This window comes from Macaca mulatta, chromosome 16 (assembly GCF_049350105.2).
Source record: "Macaca mulatta isolate MMU2019108-1 chromosome 16, T2T-MMU8v2.0, whole genome shotgun sequence".
NCBI classification, from domain to species: Eukaryota; Metazoa; Chordata; class Mammalia; order Primates; family Cercopithecidae; genus Macaca; species Macaca mulatta.
The window spans coordinates 60,825,794-60,851,865 of NC_133421.1; the positions used below are offsets into that span (position 1 = coordinate 60,825,794).

Here is a 26,072-nt window from a genome sequence, read left to right on the forward strand (position 1 = left end):
TCAAGATGAGATTTGGGTGGGGACACAGCCAAACCATATCAATGTCTTTTGATAAGCAGAAGGTTTTAATTTTGATAAAGTCAAATGTATCTTTTTCTTTTCTTTTGTGATTAATGCCTTTTGTGTTCTTTGCATGTGGAGAGCTGGGATCTTTACAAGCACAATGGGACAGGAGAGAGGCATATGCAGTTATATAGATTACTCAGTTACATGAGGAGCATCTTGATAATCCCTTGGTAAAATTTAAAGATGAGGGAATTAGAATTTATATGGGAGACTTGTTTGAAACTGAAGGGCATAAAGGAAGCAGGAGCATCCAAACAAAGGAATAAGAAAAAGAAGAGCTATATGTTAACTTGAATCCTGTGTCAAGACAGATGCAGGGTTGAGTGGAAGAGGTAGGGGGGAGAGCAGGAACCTCTTCAAAATTTAATGATCCTGAAATTGATGCTGGTATCTGAAACACAGACTATGTGCCTATCAGGACTGTAGACTTATGGGAAATGGTAGGAGGAAACTGGAATGCTGGCAGGAGTTAGTGACTTCATGCAGTCTTCAGGTCCTGTAAGAGACATCTTTTAGACTGAAGGTGCCCTGTTTTAAGTTTTCAATTTTGCTTAGAGTGGCTTGCAATCCAAGTTTACTGGAAATCCTACAACTTGGAGTGTTACAGGGCTGGAAAAGCTGAATTCTGTATCCCAAGTGAAAGTTAGCATCCACAGAGACAGGGGACTTAGCAGGACACTGATTTGGGCAGGACACGCTTTAAACATTTTCTGCCCACAAAGAGGAAAAACTGGGACAAAGAGCAGATTATAGATGGTCCCTCTGTACTAGAAACGACTACTGTGAATAGCCTCAAGGCAGAAGCCATTTAACTGAGTGCCAGAGGCCTGGGTGGCGGCCTGTGGTTACAAGAATAGATTCCCCAGTCTCAAAGATATGTCTAGACAAGATGTCTGGAAGTGACTGGAAGTGACAGGAAACCTGTGCGTTTTAAGGAACTGCCAATCAGATTTCATTGGCAGTTCGGTTTCCTTTAAACCCTGACTGTTAACAGCTAACGAGTTTCTGCTCCTACAGCCATGCCCACGCCTGTGAACACCACTAACAGGAAGTGGGCAGTTAAAGCTGTGTGTAGGTTTCAGAAAGGTCAGCCTGCCCACTGCCCACCAGATGTGGATCTGGAAGGTAAAGGACGGGGGTGCTTCTCCTAGAGCAGGCTGGTCCAATCTGTGGCCCGGGACGGCTTTGAATGCGGGCCAACACAAATTTGTAAACCTTCTTAAAACATTATGAGATTTTGGCCAGGCGTGGTGGTGCACGCCTGTAATCCCAGCACTTTGGGAGACCAAGGCGGGTGGATCACAAGGTCAAGAGATCAAGACCATCTGGCCAACATGGTGAAACCCCGTCTCTACTAAAAATAAAAAAAAAATAAAAAAAAATTAGCCGGGCATGATGACACACACCTGTAGTCCCAGCTACTCGGGAGGCTGAGGCAGGAGAATTGCTGGAATCCCGGAGGCAGAGGTTGCAGTGAGCCAAGATCGCACCACTGCACTCCAGGCTGAGCAACAGAGCAAGACAACATCTCAAAAAAAAAAAAAAATCAAACACCTTCATAAGACTGTAGAAGAAGCCAGCTGACCTCAGACTCAATTTCTACTTCAGTCACAGGAAATGGACACACCTATGCAGGCAAGAAAAAGACCTGTAGCCCAGTAGCCAATAAGATCCGTCCCCTCCAAAAGCACAGCAGCAGTTTTCCTTTCCTGGGTTAAGCGGGTGGGGAAGAAGTAAAAGAAACAGAGAGGGTAGGCTTGAGCGCCCCCTGGAGGCCCATGCAATTATTTGACTATTTGTACCCAGCTTTCCTGAAATTTGGAGTTCAGCAGAAAGTATCAGGGGGATACTCTGTCCTGGAAGGATAGCTTTGTCATTGGTTTGGTCCAGGCTCTTTGGTTGTGTCTGAAACTCAAGGCTGGAGGAAAGCCTATGTGTCTGGGATTGTCTGTGACCTGATTTTTGCTTCCAAACTGCCCAAAGGAGAAAACCTTTTATTTATGTATGCCTTTTTGTTTTGGAAACAGGCAGTTGTACAGCATGGTTGTATTATTTAGGACACTTTGTTTATAAGTAACAGGAACCAACTCAAATTAGGTTAATCAAGCCAGGCATGGTGGCTCAAGCCTGTAATCCCAGGATTTTGGGAGGCTGAGGTGGGAGGATCGCTTGAGCCCAGGTATTTGACACCAGCCTGCCAACATGGTGAAACCCCATCTCTACAAAAAATACAAAAATTAGCTGGGTGTGGTGATGCATGCCTGTAGTCCCAGCTACTCAGGTGGCTGAAGCACAAGAATTGCTTGAATCCAAGATGGCGCCATTGCACTCCAGCCTGGGCAACAGAGTGAGACTCTGTCTCTAAAGATTAAAAAAAGAGTACACATGAAAACCAACATCCTTATGTCTAAATATTTAAAGCTGTAAAAAATGAAGCTAGCAAACTGTTTAATGTTCTATCCTCTTACCTTGACAAAGATGTCATTATAGTAGCAAAATTAAAAAGAATTGAAAAGCGGTGGTGGTTTATTTTTGTTTTGTTTTGTGTTGTTGTTGTTGTTGTTGTTGTTGTTGTTGGACAATGTTTTGCTCTGTCGCCCAGGCTGGAGTGCAGTGGCATGATCTCACCTCACTGCAACCTCTGCCTCCCATGTTCAAGCGATTCTTGTGCCTCAGCCTCCTGAGTAGCTGGGATTACAGGCATGCACCACATGCTCAGCTAATTTTTTGTATTTTTAGTAGAGATAGAGTTTCACCATGTTGGCCAGGTTGGTCTCCAACTCCTGACCTCAGGTGATCTGCCCGCCTCAGCCTCCCAAACTGCTGGGATTACAGGCGTGAGCCACCGCACTGGGCCATTTGTTCTTACTCATCCAAACATCAACAATCCATCAAGCCAACACCAAGGTATGTATAATAATAATAATTAAATTGGCTGGGCACAGTGGCTCATTCCTTTAATCCCAGCACTTTGGGAGGCCGAGGTGGGAGGATCACCTGAGGTCAGGAGTTCAAGACCAGCCTGACCAACATGGAGAAACCCCGTCTCCACTAAAAATACAAAATTAGCCAGGCGTGGTGGCACATGCCTGTAATCGCAGCTACTCGGGAGGCTGAGGCAGGAGAATCGCTTGAATGTGGGAGGCGGAGGTTGCGGTGAGCTGAGATCATAGCATTGTACTCCAGCCTGGGCGACAGGAACAAAACTCTGTCTCAAAATAATAATAATAATAATAATAATAATAACAAACAAATAAATAAATTCCATTGCTTTGATATATTGACTACTTTTCGTTGTTCAAAAAAACCACCACTCGACTGGGCGCAGTGGCTCATGGCTGTAATTCCAGCACTTTGGGAGGCCAAGGTGGACAGATCACTTGAGATCAGGAATTCAAGATGAGCCTGGCCAGCATGGTGAAACTCCGTTTCTACAAAAAATACAAAAATTAGCTGGGCATGGTAGTGGGTACCTGTAATTCCAGCTACTAGAGAGACTGAGGTATGAGAATTGCTTGAACTTGGGAGGCGGATGTTGCAGTGAGCCAAGATCACAACACTGCACTCCAGCCTGGACAAAAGAGTGAGACTCTGTCTCACAAAAACAAAACAAAACAAAAAACACAAAGACACATCACATACACATATATATATATCTAATTTGTAAATTACCATATATCCCATATCATTTAATTTTCTTGCTTTTATTTCAACAAAAATTACTAATTATGCTTTTATAATCAAGATTGTTCACATAATTTGTACTCTATTTAAGTTTTTTTTTGTTTTTTTTTTTTTTTTTTTTTGAGACGGAGTCTCGCTCTGCCGCCCAGGCTGGAGTGCAGTGGCCGGATCTCAGCTCACTGCAAGCTCCGCCTCCCGGGTTCATGCCATTCTCCTGCCTCAGCCTCCCGAGTAGCTGGGACTACAGGAGCCCACCACCTCGCCCAGCTAGTTTTTTGTATTTTTTAGTAGAGACGGGGTTTCACCGTGTCAGCCAGGATGGTCTCGATCTCCTGACCTCGTGATCCGCCCGTCTCGGCCTCCCAAAGTGCTGGGATTACAGGCTTGAGCCACCGTGCCCGGCCTCTATTTAAGTTTTAGGTAAAGTAGCAAACTACAGCCAAGGGCCAAATGCAGCCTATGGCTTGTTTTTGAATGGCCCCATAAGCTCTCAGTATGGCTTTTACAGTTTTAAAGAGTTATCTTTTTAAAAGCATACATAACAGAGACCTTGTGTGGATTACAAAACCTAAAATATTTACTATCTAGTCCTTTACAAAAATGTTTGCTGATCCCTAATCTAAAGCAATGCTACTCAAAGTGTGCTCTGAGGCCTGGCCTGGGAGCTCTTTGTTATCAGCCTGCAATGAGATAAGGGGCTTGTGCCAGAATCCCTAAGCACGCGGTTTTAGTTGAGTTGACATTTTTTTCATGGCAAGACTTTACTTTTTTTTTTTTTTAACTTAAAAAATTTTAAATATAGAGACAGGGTGTCACTATGTTGCCCATGCTGGTCTTGAACTCCTGAGCTTAAGTGATCCTCCTGCCTCCGCCTCCCAAAGTGCTGGGATTACAGGCATGACCCATTGTGCCTGACCAACACTTTCTTTTCTTTCTTTTTTTCTGAGACAGGGTCTCACTCTGTTGTCCAGGCTGCTGGAGAGCCATGGCATGATCACAGCTCACTGCAACCTCTGCCTCCTGGGTTCAAGCACTTCTGTCTCAGCCTCCCAAGTAGCTGGGGATTACAAGTGTGTGCTACCACACCTGACTAATTTTTGTATTTTTAGTAGAGACAGGGTTTTAACCATGTTGGCCAGGCTGGTCTCGAACTCCTGACTTCAAATGATCCACCTGCCTCGGCCTCCCAAAGTGCTGGGATTACAGGTGTGAGCCACTGCGCCCACCAGAATCTAGCAAATTTTAAAATTCGTCATTTCCTTTTACCTAAGCACATTGCAGCCAAAATCCTACCAGTACTCCAAAGCACCATCCACAAACTTTCATTGCATTTGGATGCAATTGTCTTTTGAAGACACAAGGCAAGAGATGTGGAGAAGCATTTCCCTGGGGCCTGAATAGCATTAGTCCCAAGAGTGGATGTTTAGGGTTACCAGTCATGCTGTATTGGTGCCAAGCACTGGATCCTAAGTGACAGAGATGCCCTGGGCTTCATCAGTAAATGCACATGTCTGTGACATGCAAGGTACTCTAGAGCACAAGGTCAAGGTAGGGGCTCTTCTTGCTTGGATCTAAGAGGATTCATATGGGACTGTGTTGGGATGGGACAATGCAATGTTGTTTTCCTATATAACTATGCTTGTTTATCTTATTTTTTCCTTCCAATCAAAGGCTGCCTATATTTATCCTTTATTTTTTTACTAGAGATGGGGTCTTGCTATGTTGCCCAGGCTGGCCTCAAACTCCTGAGGCTCAAGCAATTTTCCTGCCATGGCTTCCCAAAGTGCTGGGATTACAGGTGTGAACCACCATGCCCGGCCTATAGCTATGTTAGAATACAGAAAAACTATAGCAATATAATCTTTATGACATACAATGAATGAGGTATGTGCTCAGTTCTGTTTTGGGAGAATAAAAAATGACTGCTAGTCTCTATCCATACTTCAGAAATGCCGAATTAAACAAAGTTAAAGAGATTTCCTTACCTCAGGTCTTCTCAGAGCCTTTACTACACTAATGTGAACTGCAGCCTGCCAAGAAGGAGACATAGCGGTATTTTTCAAAATTATTTGAGCACCAAAATCAATTTTGCTGTAAGTCCATTTTTCAGGAATTTTTAATAATATCTCACAGAACACATTTTTAATGATCCTGAACTACCCTAGGCCACATTCAGGAAGAAAAAGTCTACAGGTAAACAGAAACTGTGAAGGCGGGGCTGGAGGGGTCATAGAATCTGCTGTTGGCAACAGGCCCCCAAAATTGGCCATAAACTGGCCCCAAAACTGGCCATAAACAAAATCTCTGCAGCACTGTGTGACATGTTTGTGATGGTCATGATGCCCACGCTGAAGGTTGTGGGTTTACTGGAATGAGGGCAAGTAACACCTGGCCCACCCAGGGTGGAAAACCTATTAAGGCGTTCCTAAGCCACAAACAATAGCATGAGTGATCTGTGCCTTAAGGACATGTTCCTGCTGCAGATAACTAGCCAGAGACCATCCCTTTGTTTTGACCCATCCCTTTGTTTCCCATAAGGAATACTTTTAGTTAATCTATAGAAACAATGCTTATCACTGACTTGCTGTCAAGAAATATGTGGGCCAAACTCTGTTTGGGGCTGTCAGCTCTGAAGGCTGAGTCCCCTGATTTACCACTCCACACTCTATATTTCTGTGTGTGTCTTTAATTCCTCTAGCACCGCTGGGTTGGGGTCTCCACGACCGAGCTGGTGTCAGCAAGTGGCGCCCAACGTGGGGCTTGAACCCTGGTTGAAGGGTCTCTGGAGTGACGGTTGGAGAACATGGAACTAAGCTGGAGGACACCCAAGTACTCTTAAGCAATCCCCGTAGTGAGTAAGAAGGGGAACTCAGAAGCATCAGGGTAACAATGGGACAAGTGTGGGCTCTGGTTTGTTCCACCTTGGAACCTTTTCACACTAATGATGAGAAGGAAGGAAAGTATAACAAAGTAACAGAAGAGATGACAGAGCAGGTTTGTTTGCCAGCTAAAGCTAAAGCAGCAAAAGAGGAAGAGGGTTGTCCCTACCCTTCTGCCCCCCCTCATTATTTTGAAGAACTAGTGACCTGACCCTCCAGATCTTTCTTTTCCAGAGGACACTGGGCGAAAAGTAGTTGCCCCAGTGACTGTTCTAGCAGCGCCTTGAGCAACCACTCTCAATTCTATTCAGGCAGGAATTCAGCAAGCTAGACGAGAGGATGATATAGAAGCATGGCAGTTCCCTGTTAGGATACACCCCCAAGATCAACAGGGAAATATTATAGCTCACTCCCTCACCCCTGTACAATGTCTGTACCCCACCACAGCCAGTAGTGCTGCAGTAGATTTATGCTGCACAAAAGCTGTGAGCCTTATGCCTGGGGAACCCCCACAAAAAGTTACAACAGGGGTCTGTGGATGCTTGCCAGGGGGGATGATAGGATTACTTCTAGGTAGATCTAGTTTAAATTTAAAAGGAGTGCAAGTACACACAGGAGTTATTGATTCAGATTACAATGTGGAAATTGAAATTGTTATATTTACTTCTCTTCCCTGGAAAGCAGAGCCAGGAAAGCATACAGCACAACTCCTGATTGTGCTGTATGTGGAAATGGGGAAAAGTGAAATTAAACGAACAGGAGGATTTAGAAGCACAAATAAACAAGGCAAAGCAGCTTATTGGGTGAATCAAATTATTGATAAACATCCTACCTGTGAAATAACTATTCAGGGAAAGAAATTTAAAGGTTTGGTAGATACAGGAGCAAACATTTCTGTCATTTCTCTACAACACTGGCCATCCACGTGGCCAATTCAACCTGCTCAATTTAACATAGTTGGAGTTGGTAAAGCCCCTGAAGTATATCAAGGTAGTTGTATTTTGCATTGTGAAGGCCCGATGGACAACCTGGGACTATTCAACCAATTATAACTCCTGTACCTATACATTTATGGGAAAAAGACTTGTTAAAACAATGGGGAGCACAAGTTCTAATTCCAGAGCAATTGTATAGCCCTCAAAGTCAACATATGATGCATGAAATGGGGTATGTCCCTGGTATGGGACTAGGAAAAATTGGCAAGGTTTGAAAGAACTGCTTCAAGCGGAAAGACAAAGTTCCCGCCAAAGATTAGGATATCATTTTTGATGGCAGCCATTGTTAAGCCTCCAGAACCTATACCTTTAAAATGGTTAACAGATAAGCCAATTTGGACAGAACAATGGCTGCTAAGTAAAGAGAAACTGGAGGCTTTAGAGGACTTAGTTACTGAACAATTAGAAAAAGGATACATAGCTCCAACATTTTCCCCTTGGAATTCTCCAGTTTTTATAATTAAGAAAAAATCAGGTAAATGGAGACTGTTAACTAACTTAAGAGCCATTAATTCAGTTATACAATCTATGAGGACATTGCAGCCAGGACTGCCTTCTCCTGCTATGATTCCAAAAAATTGGCCTTTAAGTCATAGATTTAAAATACTGTTTCTTTACTATCCCCTTAGCTGAGCAGGACTGTGAATGGTTTGCATTTATAATTCCTGCAGTAAACAACCTGCAGCCTGCTAAGCATTTCCATTGGAAAGTGTTGCCACAGGGCATGTTAAACAGTCCAACAATTTGCCAGACTTATGTAGGGCAAGCAATTGAACTTACTCGTAAAAAAATTTTCACAGTGTTACATTATTCATTATATGGATGATATACTTTGTGCTGCCCCCACTCGAGATATGTTACTCCAATGTTATGCTCACTTGCAAAATTTGATTTCTCATACTGGTTTAATTATAGCTCCTGACAAAATTCAGACTGCTACTCCTTACTCCTACTTGGGGACCTTAGTAAATGACACTACCATTGTGCCACAGAAAGTAACCATACATAGGGATCAACTGAAAGCATTAAATTACTTTCAAAAATTACTAGGGGACATTAATTGGATATGACGCTCTAGGCATTCCTACCTATGCCATGAGTAATCTATTTTCTAATCTTAGAGGAGATGCTAGTCTCACTAGCCCTTGGCTATTAACAAAAGAAGCTGAAGCAGAACTGCAGCTAATCAAAAAGCAAGTCCATAAAGCTTAAATAAATAGAATAGATCCAGAAAAGACTCTAGATTTTCTAATTTTTTCAAGTCAGCATTCACCTACTGGTGTTATTGTTCAAGAGCAAGATCTTGTAGAGTGGCCTTTTCTTCCACATACTAATTCATGGACTCTAACTCCTTATTTGGATCAAATCGCTACTATGATAGGAAATGGGAGAACTCGGATTGTTAAATCACATGGATATGATCCTGGAAAAATTATTGTCCCTCTCATGAAGGCACAAATACAGCAAGCTTTTATAAATAGTCTTACTTGGCAAACCCATGTAGCTGACTTTGTGAGTATTCTTGATAATCATTTTCCCAAAATTGTTTCAATTTTTGAAATTAACTAATTGGATTCTCCCTAAAATAACTAAATTCAAACCACTTGAAGGTGCTGAAAATGTCTTCACAGATGGGTCTAGTAATGGTAAAGCTTCTTATTCTGGCTTGAAAAGTAAGGGCTTCAGACTCCCTATACTTCAGCTCAAAAAGTGGAGCTGGTAGCTGTAATTGAGGTATTGACTGCTTTTAATATGCCTATTAATGTGATTTCTGATTCCTCATACATGGTTCATTCCACACAACTGAAAATGCTCAACTATGATTCCACACAGATGAGCAACTGATGACTTTATTTACCCAATTGCAAACAGCAGTCAGGAGTAGAATGTATCCTTTTTACATCACTCACATAAGGGCTCATGCATCTCTTCCAGGACGTTTAACTGAAGGGAATCAAATGGCTGATTGCCTAGTTGCTAATGCAATATCTAATGCTAGACACTTTCACAATTTAACCCATATTAATGCCTCTAGTCTCAAACGCAGATACAGCACTACCTGGAAAGAAGCTAAAGCTATTATCCAGTGATGCCCAACTTGCCAAATAGTGGATTCCTCATCTTTTACAGGAGGAGTTAATAATCCTTGAGGATTGGAACCTAATTATCTTTGGCAAATGGATGTCACACATGTTCCCTCGTTTGGGAGACTAGCTTATGTACATGTATGTGTGGGCACCTTTTCTCACATTGTGTGGGCTACATGCCAATCAGGAGAGTCTTCTGCCTGTGTTAAACGTCACCTTTTGCAGTGTTTTGCAGTGATGGGCATTCCAGCTTCTATTAAAACAGATAATGTCCCAGGCTATACTAGCCAAGCTCTAGCTACATTTTTCTCTATATGGAATATTAAACACATTACTGGCATCCCATATAATTCTCAAGGACATGCTATAGTAGAAAGAATGAATCTCTCCCTGAAACAGCAGTTGCAAAAGCAAAAGGGGAAAACAGGGACTATGGGACACCCCATATGCAACTGATTCTAGCATTATTGACATTAAATTTTTTGAGCCTGCCTAAAGGCCAGCAGCTGAACAGCATATACAGAAACCAGCTGCAAAGACAGAAGCAGAACAACTGGTCTGGTGGAGAGATCCAATAACAAAAATTTGGGAAATACGTAAAATAATAACTTGAGGTAGAGGTTGTGCTTGTGTTTCTTCAGGACTGAATCAACAGCCAGTTTGGGTGCCGTCAAGACACCTGAAACCTTATCATGAGCCAGATGCTGAGGAAGAGATTCCAGGAGGATCCCGAGGAGACCCTGGTTGCAGCCATGTCAAGACTGACGCTGAGGAGGACCCCAACTATCACAAGCAACAGCTGTCGAACACAGCCACCTACCTGGGGACAGATCAAGAAGCTGTCACAGATGGCAGAAGAAAACCTGAGGAAAGTGGGACAACCAGTCACAATGAGTAATTTAATGATAGCTATGATAGCGGTGATCACCATTGCTATGAGTGTTCCTGCAACAAGGAACAACAGAGAACAATTATACTTATTGGGCATATTTATCAATCTTGGCTGGCAATAATGCCTGGATGTAATCACTGTATGACACAGTTACACATGCTTTCTGATCTCAGTATTTACCATAATAAATCTGCTCCTATAATTGAAGCATACCGCCCTCAAAAATCTATTTGTAAACAGAATTGGACCTGGCTAGAAATAATGAACTAACTTGTTTGGGAAGATTGCATAGCAGAACAGGCAGAAGTGCTGCACAACAATTCCTATGGAATCATTATTGATTAGTCCCCTAAGGGGATGTTTAGCTGAATTGCACCTCTCAGTCTGCATGCCACAGCCACACTACATTCAGCTGGTCTAAACAAAACATTAGATGCTAGAAAGGGTAAGAAATACGTCAAGAGTTCCTATTATCTGGAAACATGGCAGTATAGTGGCACCTCAATCTCAAATGATAAGGCCACTGTAGGAGCTAAACATAAGGATTTGTGGAAACTATTAATGACTCTTAATAAGATCAAAATTTAGGAAAAAATAAAAAAGCATCTAGAAGGACACTCTACAAACTTGTCTTTGGATATTGCAAAATTAAAAGAACAAATATTTAAAGCATCCTGGGCACACCTGACCTTAATGCCAGGAACTGGAGTGCTTGAAGGAGCTGCAGACAGATTAGCAGCTATTAACCCATTAAAATAGATAAAGACACTTGGTAGCTCTGTGATTTCAGTGATGATTGTGCTCTTAATCTGTGTTGTTTGTCTTTGTATAGTCTGCAGATACGGATCCCAACTCCTGAGAGTAGCTCACCATGACAAAGCTGCCTTTGCTTTTATTGCTTCGGAAAACAAAAAAGCGGGACATGTTGGGAACAGGCCCCCAAGCTGGGCCATAAACTGGCCCAAAAACTGGCCATAAACAAAATATCTGCAGTACTGTGACATGTTCGTGATGGCCATGATGCCCACGCTGAAGGTTGTGGGTTTACCGGAATAAGGGCAAGGAACACCTGGCTCACCCAGGGCTGAAAACAACTTAAAGCATTCCTAAGCCACAAACAATAGCATGAGCTATCTGTGCCTTAAGGACATGTTCCTGCTGCAGATAACTAGCCAGAGCCCATCCCTTTGTTTCCCATAAGGAGTACTTTTAGTTAATCTATAATCTATAGAAACAATGTTTATCACTGGCTTGCTGTCAATAAATAAGTGGGTCAAACTCTGTTTGGGGCTCTCAACTCTGAAGGCTGTGAGTCCCCTGATTTCCCACTCCACCCTCTATATTTCTGTGTGTGTGTCTTTAATTCCTCCAGCACCGCTGGGTTAGGGTCTCCACGATTGAGCTGGTCTCAGCAATCTGCCAACCCCCAGGCAACAGAAAGAGGCTTATCCAACAACAGAGTGATGGAACCACTCTGTAAATGTCATGAGTTTTGAGTGATCAGCAACTGGCCTCAGGTCCCTGGAGCTTGGTGGCCTGTCACCACACTCACACTGTCTGTTTGCCGTCACACCTTGGACACCTTGGCATGGGCTCTGAGTTCAATCCCTGGCATTCTGGAACAGGTCTGGAGCAAGTCTGATGCCAGGGCAGCCTTTGTTCTGGTAGACAGTGGGATGGCCCCAGGACCCTCCTGCCCTCTCTGATGCCTGAATGTCTGCTTTCAGGCTCCTAACAAGTTCACTCCACGGAGACTTCCTCTGCTGCCTGGGACCTGATGATGCCTTCCCTTCTCTGATCCTCTGACCCTGGCTGCCTGATTCTGTGATTAGACTGAACTGAACCAGGCTGCAAACCTCCTCAAGGCAAGGACCCTAGATTGTTCACATTTTTGAGTCTACAAGATAGAACCCAATACAAATGTAGGGACGACAGTGATGCTGGAGCCAATGCTTCTGACTGTGACAGAATCTCCACCAAACAACTATCAAGGACCAGGCAGCTGTTCTTTTGACTGAGGACACCAACAAATGTAGTCTTCTGTGTGAGATCAGATGAGATGATATGAGATACTGTCCATGTAAATGATTCATAAAAAGCAGGGCATTGTACAAATCATTGCTATTAATACAGTCTCCACTGCCCTGGTCAGTGACTGGTTCATTTCTAACGACCCTTCACCTTTGATTGGTACTTCAGTAACTGAGCCATTTCCCTTTGCCCTACTCACCAGCTGGTTTGCTACAATGTTCACCTATCAGGAGTCCAGTTTTTGGTGGCCTGCTATAGATACCATAACCAGCCAGTCTAGTGTTTCTCCTATGCCCTCACACCTTTATGTGGCACATTGGAGATGGTTCTTGAAGTAGTGGAGAGCCAGCTTGAACTGGACCTGGGCGAGGGTGTTGGACCGGTATGTATTGTAGGTCTTCTCTAGGGCAGCCAGCTCTGAGTCCACCACTGGAGACCGAGACTGGTGACCTATAATCACTTCTGGGCATGACCCCACGAGTAGGGTCCCCAGCCCATCAATGAAGAATTCTGCAAAGAGAGGGAGAGCAGAAGGAAGTGGGAGCTGTGGTCAGAAAAATGGGTACTATTCCAGGTCTGAGGGGGGAGAGTCCCAGGGAGAGGACACAGTTCATACACTGGAGAGTGTGAACTGTGAAGCCCCACGTGAAGCCACACCCTTAACTCTAGGAGCCTGTCCCTGCTGATGAGCTGGAAGGAAATAAATAAGCTCATTTCTCAGGCAGAGATATGGGCACAGAGGCAGAGAGGCACAGATTGGCTTTCAAACTGGACAGAACTGTGGACTCCAGGGCTGATGGAGTAAGAGGGAAAGAGAGAGCAGTTAACAGGACAGGATTTCTGGAAAAATAGAATATGAAGCAGCATGGGAAAGGAGGAAGAAGACAGAGCTGTAAGGAAAGGAAGGGAAAGGAAAAGAAGGGCAGCCTACAGCATACACAGAAGTCAAAGAGACGTGAGGAGGGAGGTCAGAGAGATCAAGAGCTCCCTAGTCTGGGGAGAAAGGGGAAAAGGACATACTGCTGCTGGGCAGGCGACCACCATCAGCCAGCTGGGTACAGCCCTTGGAAAGAACAAACTTTTGTAGCTAATTCCCAGCCCAGCTCCCTTCCTCACTCTTTCAGCCTTCCCACCTGAGTGAGCCACTCGTTGCAGGCGGGGATCAAAGCCAACTCTTTGGAGTCGCTCCGTATGGGCCAGGAAGAAGTTGACCACGCCACTGGTCACCACACAGTTGGGGAAGCCATCCAGGGGTTGGAAAAATCCCGTCCTCTTGTGAAGGCAGGCCCCGTTCTCACTCTGTTCCAGCAACAACTTAAACTGGAACACATTTCCCAGCACACTGCCGCCTACCTAACCAGCAGGCAGAGAAACCCATGTTAGAGAGTGCAGATCAATATTCATCCTGCCTCTTCCAGGAAGCCTTGCTGGACTGCACCTTGGTTATAACAAGAATTGTTATTTCTCTATCTATCCTTCAAATTATCCCTCAGGGACTGCCTTTTTGCTGTTGTGGCCACGGCTTTCACTAGACTACTGTTGGGTCCCTGGGCTCTTTTATTTCCTGCGTACCCCAGAAAATCTCCTTGGCATGAGTAGCCCTTACCCAAGACCAAAGAAGGTTATCTTTCCAGAAGAAGGTAACTCACTCCCTTCCACTGGGAGACGAGTACTGCAGTATGGGAAAGAGGCAGCCCGTGTGCACTGGTCCATTTGCGGAATTTCCACTTGTTAGATGTCTTGCAGGGAGCTGTTTGTCTCGAGGTGTCTTCCTACTATTTTCTGCTCCTGGCTTACCTCTCTGAACTGCCTATCCATGAACTCACAGAAGAGACGTGTATTTTCATGTTTGAGCCTGAGCACAACAGATGAGCAAGTACATCTATCTCTGAAAGAATCATAATCTTCTAAGGGGGACATGGTAAAGTCTGCTCATTGTCCCCCATCACCTGTTCTTTCCTTCTTCCTTTTAGTAAATGACCCTTCTGAGTTTTATGACATAGTCAACTAGTCAGCTAAAGACTGCATTTCCGGGAGCTAAACAATGGGTACACATGGGCATACAGAGTGGAATAACAGACACCGGGGAATACAAAAGATAGGAGGTTAAGAGTGGTCGAGGGTTAGGCCGGGCATGGTGGCTCACGCCAGTAATCCCAGCACTTTGGGAGGCTGAGGTGGGTGGATCTCCTGAGCTCAGGAGTTCGAGAGCAGCCTGGCCAATATGGTGAGACCCTGTCTCTACTAAAAATACAAAAATCAGCTGGGCATGGTGGCATGTGCCTATGGTTCCAGCTACTCGGGAGGCTGAGGTAGGAGAATCACTTGAACCCAGGAGATAGAGGCTGCAGTGAGCCGAGATCGTGCCACTGCACTCCAGCCTGGGTGACAGAGCAAGACTCTGTCTCAAAAAAAAAAAGAGAAGACTGGGTGAGGGTTGAAAAATTACCTGTTGGGTACAATGTTCGCTATGCGGGTAAAGGGTACACTAAAAGCCCAGACTTCAGCACTACGAAAGACATGTGTATAAGCTATCTGCACCTGGGCCCCCCAATCTATAAAAGAAAACACAAAAGCCCATTTGTTATTTAAGGAAAAAAAGACTGCATTTCCCGACCTCCCTTGCAGCAAGGTTTCACTGTGTGACCAAGTTCTGGCTGAAGGGATATGATTTAGAACTGATGCGAGAAATGTTTACATCACATCCTTAAAAGAAACCTGCTCTCCCTTCACTTCCTCTTCCCATCTTCCTCCTGACCATGCAGCCAGGAACCAAAGGATCGAGGAGCAACAAGAAAAGGAAGCTGATCCAGGATGATCCTGAAGCCAGCTCAGCTGCCAGTGTGCTTGTTACATGAGCTGGAACATCTTCTTTCTTTTTTTTTTTTTTTTTTTTTTTTTGAGACGGAGTCTCGCTCTGTCTCCCAGGCTGGAGTGCAGTGGCATGATCTCGGCTCACTGCAAGCTCCGCCTCCCGGGTTCACGCCATTCTCCCGCCTCAGCCTCCCAAGTAGCTGAGACTACAGGCGCCCGCCACCACGCCCGGCTAGTTTTTTGTATTTTTAGTAGAGACGGGGTTTCACCATGTTAGCCAGGATAGTCTCGATCTCCTGACCTCGTGATCCACCCACCTCGGCCTCCCAAAGTGCTGGGATTACAGGCTTGAGCCACCGCGCCCGGCCCTCATCTTCTTTCTTAAGTTATTGTGCTCTGGTCTCTGTACGAGTTGCCAAGAGATGTCTTTGCTGATCTAGGTGTTTTGCAGATTGTCCACTTGCAGTAGAGTTAACTGTGGTCACGACACCACTTACCTTCTCATCCATGCCCCTTTTTCTTTTCTACGGTGAATTTGCTTTTGATGTTTTTATTCTTTTCTTTTCTTTTTTTGAGACAGGTATCACTCTGTCGTCCAGGCTGGAGCGCAGTGACACAATCTCAGCTCACTGCATCCTCAACCTCCTGGGCTCAGGTGATCCTCCCACCTCAGCTCCTGAGTAGCTTGAACTACAGATGCACACCACCACCCCTGGCTAATTTTTTTTATTTCTTTGTACGGATGAGGTTTTGCCATGTTGCCCAAGCTGGTCTTGAACTCCTGGGCTCAAGTGATCACCCTGCTTCAGCCTCCCAAAGGGCTGGGACTACAGGTGTGAGACACCATGCCTAGGCTGTTTTTATTATTTTCTTCTTATTCTTTTTAAAAATGTCATTAGTGCCATGTGTGCTTTTAAAGCTTTGTACCATTTATACTGTTTTTAATGTTGTGTGACAGAACCAGAGGGCTGCTGTCTTTAATCTCATACTAGTCAATGGAGGAAGTTAGAAATTCTGCATAAACACACCAATAAAGGAAAACAATTGCAAATTAGGGAGGGGTTGTAATTTACTCAAAGAGAAGTCAGTGTGGAGGCCTGAGCTGGTGCAGCACTCTCCACCTGGGTTGCACTGGCCTATTCACCTCCTGTGCCAGCCCCTCTCCCTCCCCTCCCTCCCCCTCCTCTTCTCATATATTTCTTCCCGCTCTCATCTCCCTCCTTCTCCATCTCTACAGAATGCGGCTGGGTAAAACTGGCAACTGTCCCTTACCACGTCCAGTTCCGTTTTCTCCAGGACATCCACCAGCACCTCAATCTTGGTCTTCTCGTTGAAGAGAAAATCATCGTCCACCCAGAGAACGTATTTGGTGGTCACCTGAGATATGGCCAGGTTCCTACCAGCAAACCAACCCTATAGATGAAATGAGGTTGAAGGAGTGGTTGCCCATATTACATATTAGAATCACCTGGGGGCGCTTTCTAAATTTCCAACGGCCAGGCTGCATGCACTGCAGACAAATTCCTTTAGAACCGGTGCGAGCGAATCCAATGTAAAGCCAAGGCTGAGAACCACAGGGTTGAAGGAAGTCCATGTCTCAGAGAAAGTCTGGAAGGGACAGTGACTATGTGGATCAAAGACTGAGACAAAAAAAGGCTAGAAAGTCACTCTTTGGCTCTATGGCCTATATGAATTGGCTGAAGTCCCTTTTCACATGACAGTTTCTATGGCTCTCCTTTTGTCTCCTGTAAGATGTCAAGTTTGAGGGACGTCTGGTATGTATAATATTCACTTCCTCCTTTGTCCTTGGAGGAAGGAAGGGGGAGAGAGAGGGAGGAAAAAAATGAGAGAGGGAGAGAGTAGCAAGGAGAGAGAGAGGTGCGGGTAGAGAGAGGGAGGGTGTGAAGAAGAGAGGGAGAGGGAGAGAGAAAGAGAGAGTGGGGAGGAAGAGAGAGAGGTGGGGGGAGAGAGGGAGGGTGGGAAGAAGAAAGGGAAAGAGAAAGAGAGAGCAGGGAGGCAGAGAGAGAGAGAGGCAGGGGAAGAGAGGGAGGGTGGGAATAAGAGGGAGAGAGAAAGAGCGGGGAGGCAGAGAGGGAGGCAGGGGGAGAGAGGGAGGGTTGGAAGAAGAGAGGGAGAGAGAAAGAGAGAGTGGGGAGAAAGAGAGGAAGGGGAGAGCGGGAGGGTGGGAAGAAGAGAGGGAGAAGGAGAGAGAAAGAGAGTGGGGAGGGAGAGTCAAGGAGAAAGAGGGAGAGAGAGAAAGAGGAGAGAGAGGCCAAGACCCTAGCTTTGGTAGAATCATGGAGATGAGAGATTTCTCTACATGTCAGGAATCTTTGGGATATCAGAGACCTCAAGTCACTGTAAGGACCCCAGTCAATTTCCACATCAGAAATGAGGAAAGATGGGAGCAGGGTACAGTGGCTCATGCCTGTAATTCCAGCACTTTGGGAAGCCTAGGTGGAAGGAACACTTGAGCCCAGGAGTTCGAGACCAACCTGGCCAACACAGTGAGACCCCATCTCTACAAAAAATTTTAAAAATTAGCCTGGCATCATGGTGCATGCCTGTAGTCCCAGCTACTAGGGAGGCAGAGGGGAGAAAATCACTTGAGACTTTACGGTTGAGGCTGCCATGATCACCATGATTGCACCACTGCACTCCAGCCTAGGTGACAGAGCAAGACTCCATCTCAAAAAAATGAAAAATAAAAAAATAGAAATGAGAGACTGGGCGTGGTGGCTCACATCTGTAATCCCAGTACTTTGGGAAACCAAGACAGGCGGGTCACCTAAGGTCAGGAGTTTGAGACCAGCCTGCCCAACATGGTGAAACCCCGTCTCTACTAAAAATACAAAAAAAAGCCGGGTGTGGTGGTCATGCTCGTGGTCCCACCTACTCGGGAGGCCGAGGCAGGAGAATCACTTGAATTCAGGAGGTGGAGGTTGCAGTGAGCTGAGATCATGCTACTGCACTGCAGCCTGAGCGACAGAGCAAGACTCCATCTCAAAAAAAAAAAAAAAGGGAAAGAAAAAAAAAATGAGGAAAGGTGGAATAATCACCTCATGAATGCGGAAAAGTGAGGCTGACCAATTTCTCTCTGAATCAGCAAGGGGACTCAGAGGACAGCCCTCACCCACTCCTACTCCTGGACCCTGCTTTCTTGGGAAGACCCTTGAGGAAGCGGCCCCATCCAGGGTGGAACCTGACCCTGGGGCCCTCTTGTCCTGGAATGCAGGTGCCCCCCAATCTGAGAGGGACATACCTTCCCAAAGGGCATAGTGTAATACTCCACATGGTTGTCTTTAATTTCCAGGGGCTTCTTGCTGTCGTCAGCCACTATCACGGTCAAGTCTGGGTAATACTCTCGAATACTCTGGAGCATGATCATGAGCTTGTGGGGGCGGAGGAAAGTCTTGGTGGCAATGGTAACCAGGTTTCTGAGCTTCCTCTCTGGGCAGAAAACAGTGGGTGTCAGAGCTCTGTCCTGTAGGAAGCTTCACTGTCTTTTCCTACTTTGATCCAATGGCTTATTTCTGCCATAACCTGTCAGTGTCTGTGGGTCTCATGCCTCTTGTACCCAGGAGGTGCTTAATAAGAGTTTGTTAGTTGCATTAGAAAATAAAGACATTTACAACATACCCAATTTGTTGCATTTCCTGGTTCTGTTGGCTCCACTATGTCATTTCCCAACTGTCTGTCTGAATGCTTTATTTTACACCTCCTGCCTGTTAGCACTTCGCTTGTGATCTGCTATTTATTTATTTATTTATTTTATTATTATTATTTTTTTTGAGATGGAGTTTTGCTTCTGTTGCCCAGGCTGGAATGCAATGGTGCAATCTCGGCTCACTGCAACCTCCGCCTCCCAGGTTCAAGTGATTCTTCTGCCTCAGCCTCCCAAGTAGCTGGGATTATAGGCATGTGCCAGCACACCTGGCTAATTTTGTATTTTTAGTAGAGATGGGGTTTCACTATGTTGGCCAGGATGGTCTCAACTCCTAGTCTCCTGGTCTCAAACTTCTGACCTCAGGTGATCTGCCTGCCTCGGCCTCCTAAAGTGCTGGGATTACATGCTCCTGGTCTTCGTCTTAGTATTAGGAGTTGAAATGCACAGAATCATGGAGATCAGATTCTGTGCCATCTAAGGGTTCAATATGGAGGGTCATGGAGCCCAGGAAGAGGAGAAAACATCTACAAATCTTGAGACTTGCTTCTACCATCATCTGCAACTCCTAGAGAAAAGCTTACCTGATCTCTATCCTCAGGAAGACATGGTTAGAAATACGTTTACTTGGAGATTGCAAGGCCTGGACCGAATTGTCTATCTTAAGGCATGTGACGTACAAGAGACTGGAGAGCGGACAGCTTTCCTACGGAAAAGACCCCATGACGTCACAACTGGAGCTGCAGGTGTGTTTGGGATTCAGCCACTAAACGGAGAACTGGCATCGGACTGTGCAGTTCCCGTGTCTGCATGGCATGGGGCCAGCTGGAGTTAATGCATGCTGGAAGCCACAACCCTACCTGTTAGTGGGTGAGTACACAGAGCCACTTTCCTAGAATGACAAAAATCAGAAGTCGTTTGGACAGCAGTTGTTCCAGAACCCTCCCCCTGTGCCACCCTCTTGCCCCCTTTTTTTAGACAGGTTCTGGCTCTGTCACCCAGACTGGAGTGCAGTGGCGTGATCTCAGCTCACTGCAAACTCTGCCTCCTAGGTTCAAGCGATTCTCCTGCTTCAGCCTCCCAAGTAGCAGGGAATACAGACATGTACCACCATGCCCGATTTTGGATTTTTTGGATTTTTAGTAGAGATGGGTTTTCACCATGTTGGCCAGGCTGATCCTGAACTCCTGACCTTAAGTGATCTGCTCACCTTGGCCTCCCAAAATGCTGGGATTACTGGTGTGAACCACTGTGCCCAGCCCATTCTGTTTTTTGTCATTGCAAACAGTGCTGCAATAAATAACCTCAAACAAATGTCGTTTCACACATATATTAATATCTGTAGGATAATTTATAGAAATGGAATTGCCGGCCTAAAGGATATTTAAACATTTAAACACATTTAAAATGTTGATAGGTATTGCCAAATTGCCTCCAGAGAGGTGCCAATTTGCATTCCTAACTGCAATTGATATGCTGTTTTTCTAGCCCTGTCCAAAACCTTTTTGATGTGAAAGTAGTTTTCTTTTTTTTTTTTTTTTTTTTTGAGACAGAGTCTTGCTCTGCCGCTGGGGCTGGAGTGCAGTGGCCGGATCTCAGCTCACTGCAAGCTCTGCCTCCCGGGTTTACGCCATTCTCCTGCCTCAGCCTCCCGAGTAGCTGGGACTACAGGCGCCCGCCACCTCGCCCGGCTAGTTTTTTGTATTTTTAGTAGAGATGGGGTTTCACTGTGTTAGCCAGGATGGTCTCGATCTCCTGACCTCGTGATCCGCCCGTCTCAGCCTCCCAAAGTGCTGGGATTACAGGCTTGAGCCACCGCGCCCAGCCTGAAAGTAGTTTTCATATGCACTTTTCTCAGTGTGAGAGTGGGCATATATTTTAACGGCTAAAAGTGTTGCTGAATTTAATTTTTTCTGAACTGCGCATTTTTCCATTATTGGGTGTTATTTTCTTATTGATTCATAGATGCTTTTTTTTTTTTTCTTGAGACAGAGTCTTACTCTGTCCCCCAAGCTGGAGTGCAGTGGCGTGATCTCAGCTCACTGCAATCTCCGCCTCCCGGGTTCACGCTATTCTCCTGCTTCAGTCTCCTGAGTAGCTGGGACTACAGGCACCTGCCAACACGCCTGGCTAATTTTTTGTATTTTTAGTAGACATGGGATTTCACCGTGTTAGCCAGGTGGTCTCGATCTCCTGACCTCGTGATCTGCCAGTCTCGGCCTCCAAAAGTGTTGCGATTACAGGCGTGAGCCACTGCGCCCGGCCCATAGATGCCCTTAAGTAAAATTAGACCTTTGTCTTTAACGTGAATTAAAGATTTTTTCCCAATTTGTCGTTTGTTATATGACTTGACTTATTAAAATTTGCTAATTTTAATATAAAAAATTTTATATATTTTATATTTTTATTTTTTTCTTTATGATCTCTGAGTTTTGTGTCATGCCTTATACCCTAAAATTGCTTTTTAAACTACAATTTTTTTTTTTTTTTGAGACAGAGTCTTGCCCTGTCGCCCAGGCTGGAATGCAATGGCAGGATCTCGGCTCCCTGCAACCTTTGCCTCCAGGGTTCAAATGATTCTTCTGCATCAGCCCCCCAATAGCTGGGATTACAGGTGCACGCCACCACACCTGGCTGACTTTTAAACTACAAGTTTTTTTTCTAGTACTTTAAAACGTATTTAGATATCTGACCAATTGGAATTTATCTTGGTATGAACTGTGGCATAGATTCAAGTTTTACTTCTAATTTAAAAGTTATTTTTCAATTGTTAATTTTTTTTTGAGACAGGGTCTTGCTCCGTTGCACAGGCTGGAGTATAGTGGTGATCGTGGCTCACTGCAGCTTCAACTTCCCAGGCTCAAGCCACCCTCCCATCTCTGCCTCCTGAGTAGCTGAGATTAGAGCTGTGAGCTGGATTACAGGTGCCATCACACTTGGATTCAGCTTTTTATCTTTCTTATAGCTACACCATTATCTCACATAATTTTTTGAAAAGCCCATTTTTAATTTGTTCATTTGCCCTCCTTTAATTTGACAAGCTGTCTCTCTCTCTCTCTCTTTTTTTTGAGACAGAGTCTTGCTCTATTGCCTAGGCTGGAGTGAAGTGGCGTAATCTCAATTCACTGAAACCTCCACCTCCTAGGTTCAAGAGATTCTCCTGCCTCAGCCTCCCGAGTAGCTGGGATTACAGGCGCACGCCGCCACGCGCGGCTAATTTGTGTATTTTTAGTAGAGGTGGGGTTTCACCATATGCTAGGCTGGTCTTGAAAGACCAGGTGATCCGCCCACCTAGGCCTTCCAAAGTGTTGAGATTACAGACGTGAGCCACCGCGCCCAGCCAGACAAGTTGTCTTTATCACACAGTGAAATTCCAACATGTACTGGGTTTATATCTGGATTTCCAATTTGATTCAGTACCACTCTTTTTATTATTATTACTTACTAAAATGTTATAATTCATTGGCTTTTCTTTCCCAAAACTAGCACACAACCACAAAATAAGTTAAATATCATTGAGCAATTTTAGGGGACTGTGTCCTAGAAGTTTTTTCCTCCCAACAAAGCTTGTCAGGGAGCATATCAGAGCTGTCGTTTTGATCAATTATCCTCCGTCTCAGAGGTGATCCCTTCTGAATTTCACCAATAGCTTCACAGGGTGCCACCATGGAGCCCCAAGGACAAGGGCCTTACCTGGTCCAGGGTCGTATAGCTTGGGTATGACAGGATGGCGGATGGTCACTGGAAACTTGGCCACTGAGGACCGGGACTCCAGACTCACTGGAGGGAGAAATAAGGTCATGGCACAGGCAGTATCATGTCTGGATCAAACTCCATGCCACCCCGGGAAGCCACCATGACAGGCGAGTGCAGGTTTGGTGGGGAGAGTCCTGGCTGGGATGAGATTAAGGACCCCATAGAGTATCTGGCATTCAGGCTTCCGCCTTGCTGTGTCCCTGGGGCAACGTGCTCAATGACTCCTAAGTTCACATTCCTTCCCCTGTGAGGATGTGGTAGGGTGGAGTGGGCTTGAAACCAGAGGGTCTGGGCTAAGTTTGACTTTACCATTTCCTATCTGACTTTTTTCTCTGTCTGCAAAACCAGGATAACAATACCCACCCTATTTTGCCTCACAGGGTAATCTTGTGAAGAGGAATGTTTGAAAATCTGAAGGTGGGGAGAATTAACTCTTTAGCTAGTGACCATGAATATCATCTGTAACCCTGTTACATTTTTTTCCGCTGGTGTCCTGGGAATGCATCCTGTGTATCTGGTCAAAAGAGAAAAGGGTGCTTTTAACTCATCCAGAAAGAAACCCAGGCTGCCCTGAGAGTGGCAGGGATTGTTCTCCCTAGAACTTCTTGGTGGGAGGGAAGGAGGGGAGAGACAAAGTCACTGCCCTTGGAACGGGGAGTTCTCCCAGTTCTTTCCTATTAGTGCCCAAGACAAGATGCTGAGGCACAGGCTGGCTCCCTCCTCTACTGCAGTGGAAATCTTCAGCTCTGAGAGCAGCAGAGGACTGGGGGCAGAACTGGATGGTTCTCACCATGTGCAACGCGCACAGCATGATTTGTTCTCTCCCCGAGTGGCTCTATGGGGTCAATGGCAATGTGGGGTTAGTACTGGGTACTGCAATTATGAAGTTATGTGTCTGGGGTTAGAAAGAAGAAAGAGGGCAGGAATCTTAAAAGCAGGCAGGCAGGCTGGGTGCAGTAGTTCACGCCTGTAATGCCAGCACTTTGGGAGGCCGAGGCAGGGAGATCATGAGGTCAGGAGTTCAAGACCAGCCTGGCCAAGATGGTGCAACCCTGTCTCTATTCAAAATACAAAAATTAGCCGGGCATGGTGGCAGGCGCCTGTAATCCTAGCTACTTGGGAGGTTGAGGCAGGAGAATCCCTTAAACCTGGGGGGTGGAGGTTGCAGTGAGCGGAGATCACAACACTGCACTCCAGCCTGGGTGGCAGAGTGAGACTCTGTCTCAAACAAACAAACAAAAAACACACAAAAACAGGCAGGCTTCCTGAAGGAGGACGACTTTGAGAGGGCCCAGAGGGATCTTCTGGATCACTAAGCATTTTGCACCCCAAGGACAGGCTCTCACCTATGTCCACCTTCTGGTGCTGGTACCCCGTGCTGGTGTATGTCACGTGCTGAAGGATGAAGTTCAACAGCTTCCGGTCACTGGTAGAAATGGTAAGCTGCTTCTGGCCTCTGCCCTGCACTACACTGTCTGGGACGTCAGCAAGGGTGTTCAGTGTCCCCAGAGAAGCTGTCAGGGTGACCTAGGGTGGGTGAGGTAGAATGATGCTCAATGCAGAGATTGGAAAATATCTCTCTGGAAAGGTCCACACATACCCAGGCCAGGAGCCACGGCAGAGCACATAAGGGTGAGGGGAGAAGCACCAGGGTGCCCTTGACAGTGTAGGGCTGGCTCTGCAGGGAGTCACTGTGCTAGCGCCCCCGCCCCCAAACCCCCAAGTCCTAGGGCCCCAAGGATGAAAGGACCCATTTCTGGAAACATTCCCATCTCTCAGCTTGCAGGGTTCCATTCTTCGTGACAAAAAAGACCCACGGCCTTTTTTGACCTCTCTTTGACAACTCCTCCTCCTCCTCTCTCTCTCTATCTCCAAATGGAGTTTTTCAGAACATGATCTGGATGCTTTTTTTTTTTTTTTTTTTTTTTTTTTTTTGAGATGGAGGCTTGCTCTGTCACCCAGGCTGGAGTGCAGTGGCACAATCTCAGCTCACTGCAACCTCCGCCTCCCAGGTTCAAGCAATTCTCCTGCCCCAGCCTCCCGAGTAGCTGGGGTTACAGGCATGAGCCACCACACCTGGCTAATTTGTTTTTGTATTTTTAGTAGAGACGGGCTTTTGCCATGTTTGCCAGGCTGGTCTCAAACTCCAATCCTAGACTTTTTTCCCTTCTCACTCCACACCTTCCTGCTAGATTACATCTGTTCCCATGGCTTTAAAACCCGTTCTTTTGCAGATGGGGTCACATTGTAGTAGGTCTCAGCTCACCTTTCTGAGATCCAACTGCTGGAACATTTCACAAGCAACTCAAACCTGTTGTCTTCAAAATGGAACTACTGATTTTCCTCTGTAAACCCATTTCCTCCCACCCTCACTTCCGTTCCCTCTGCCTTGCGGATGGCGCCTCCATCCACTCAGCTATTCCAGGCCCCAAGGGAAGTCCTCCTTGCTCTTCCCTTTTCTCCACACAGACAGCCCGTCCGGTGGCAAGTCCTCTCAGCTCTGCCTCCAAAATGCAACTAGAACTGGCTTACTCCTCTCCACCTCATTGCTACCCCCACAGCCACTCTCTTCTCTTGTCTTCTGTGAGTCATCACAGTTATCTATTAAAGGAAACTGGACAGTGTCACTCCCAACACTGTTGACACTAGTCAGTCGACAGATACTTTCTAAAAACCGTGTTACAGGCCGGGTGCGGTGGCTCACGCCTGTAATCCCAGCACTTTGGGAGGCTGAGGCGGATGGATCACCTGAGGTCAGGAGTTCAAGACCCGCCTGGCCAATATGGTGAAACCCTGTCTCTACTAAAAATACAAAAATAAGCCAGGCGTGCTGGCAGGTGCCTGTAATCCCAGCTACTCGGGAGGCTGAGGCAGGAAAATCGCTTAAACCTGGGAGGCAGAGGTTGCAGTGAGCCAAGATTGTGCCATTGCACTCCAGCCTGGGGGACAAGAGTGAGACTTCATCTCAAAAATAAATAAATAAATAAATAAATAAATAAAAACCGAGTTACAGGCACTGGGAAAACAGCAGTAAATGCCTTCATGAAGCTTATATTCCAGTGTGGAAGAGAGATGGTAAGCACGGAACTACGTGCAGCAGGGAATTCAGGTCCAGAGTAGGACTACGAAGAAGACAATATAGCCAGGCATGATGGCTCATGCCTGTAATCCCAGTGCTTTGGGAGACCGAGGTGGGAGGATCAT

The 26,072-nt window shown here is 45.7% G+C and overlaps 1 protein-coding gene across 5 annotated transcripts in view; it reads right to left on the reverse strand.

Moving 5' to 3' along the window:
* Positions 1–10,596: 10,596 nt before the first annotated feature.
* Positions 10,597–26,072, reverse strand: part of B4GALNT2 (beta-1,4-N-acetyl-galactosaminyltransferase 2) — a 39,880-nt gene continuing 24,404 nt past the window's right edge. For 4 of the 5 annotated variants that reach the window (XM_015119344.2, XM_077971251.1, XM_077971250.1 and 1 more), the window contains exons 6-11: positions 24,215–24,395; positions 22,806–22,892; positions 18,711–18,898; positions 16,721–16,861; positions 13,768–13,987; positions 10,597–13,144 (exon numbers count right to left, since the gene is read on the reverse strand). In XM_015119344.2, coding sequence (XP_014974830.1) covers positions 12,939–13,144; positions 13,768–13,987; positions 16,721–16,861; positions 18,711–18,898; positions 22,806–22,892; positions 24,215–24,395 — 1,023 coding nt within the window. In that variant the 3' untranslated portion in view covers positions 10,597–12,938. The remainder of the gene's footprint in view (positions 13,145–13,767; positions 13,988–16,720; positions 16,862–18,710; positions 18,899–22,805; positions 22,893–24,214; positions 24,396–26,072) is intronic. The other variant, XM_077971252.1, reaches the window with a different exon arrangement.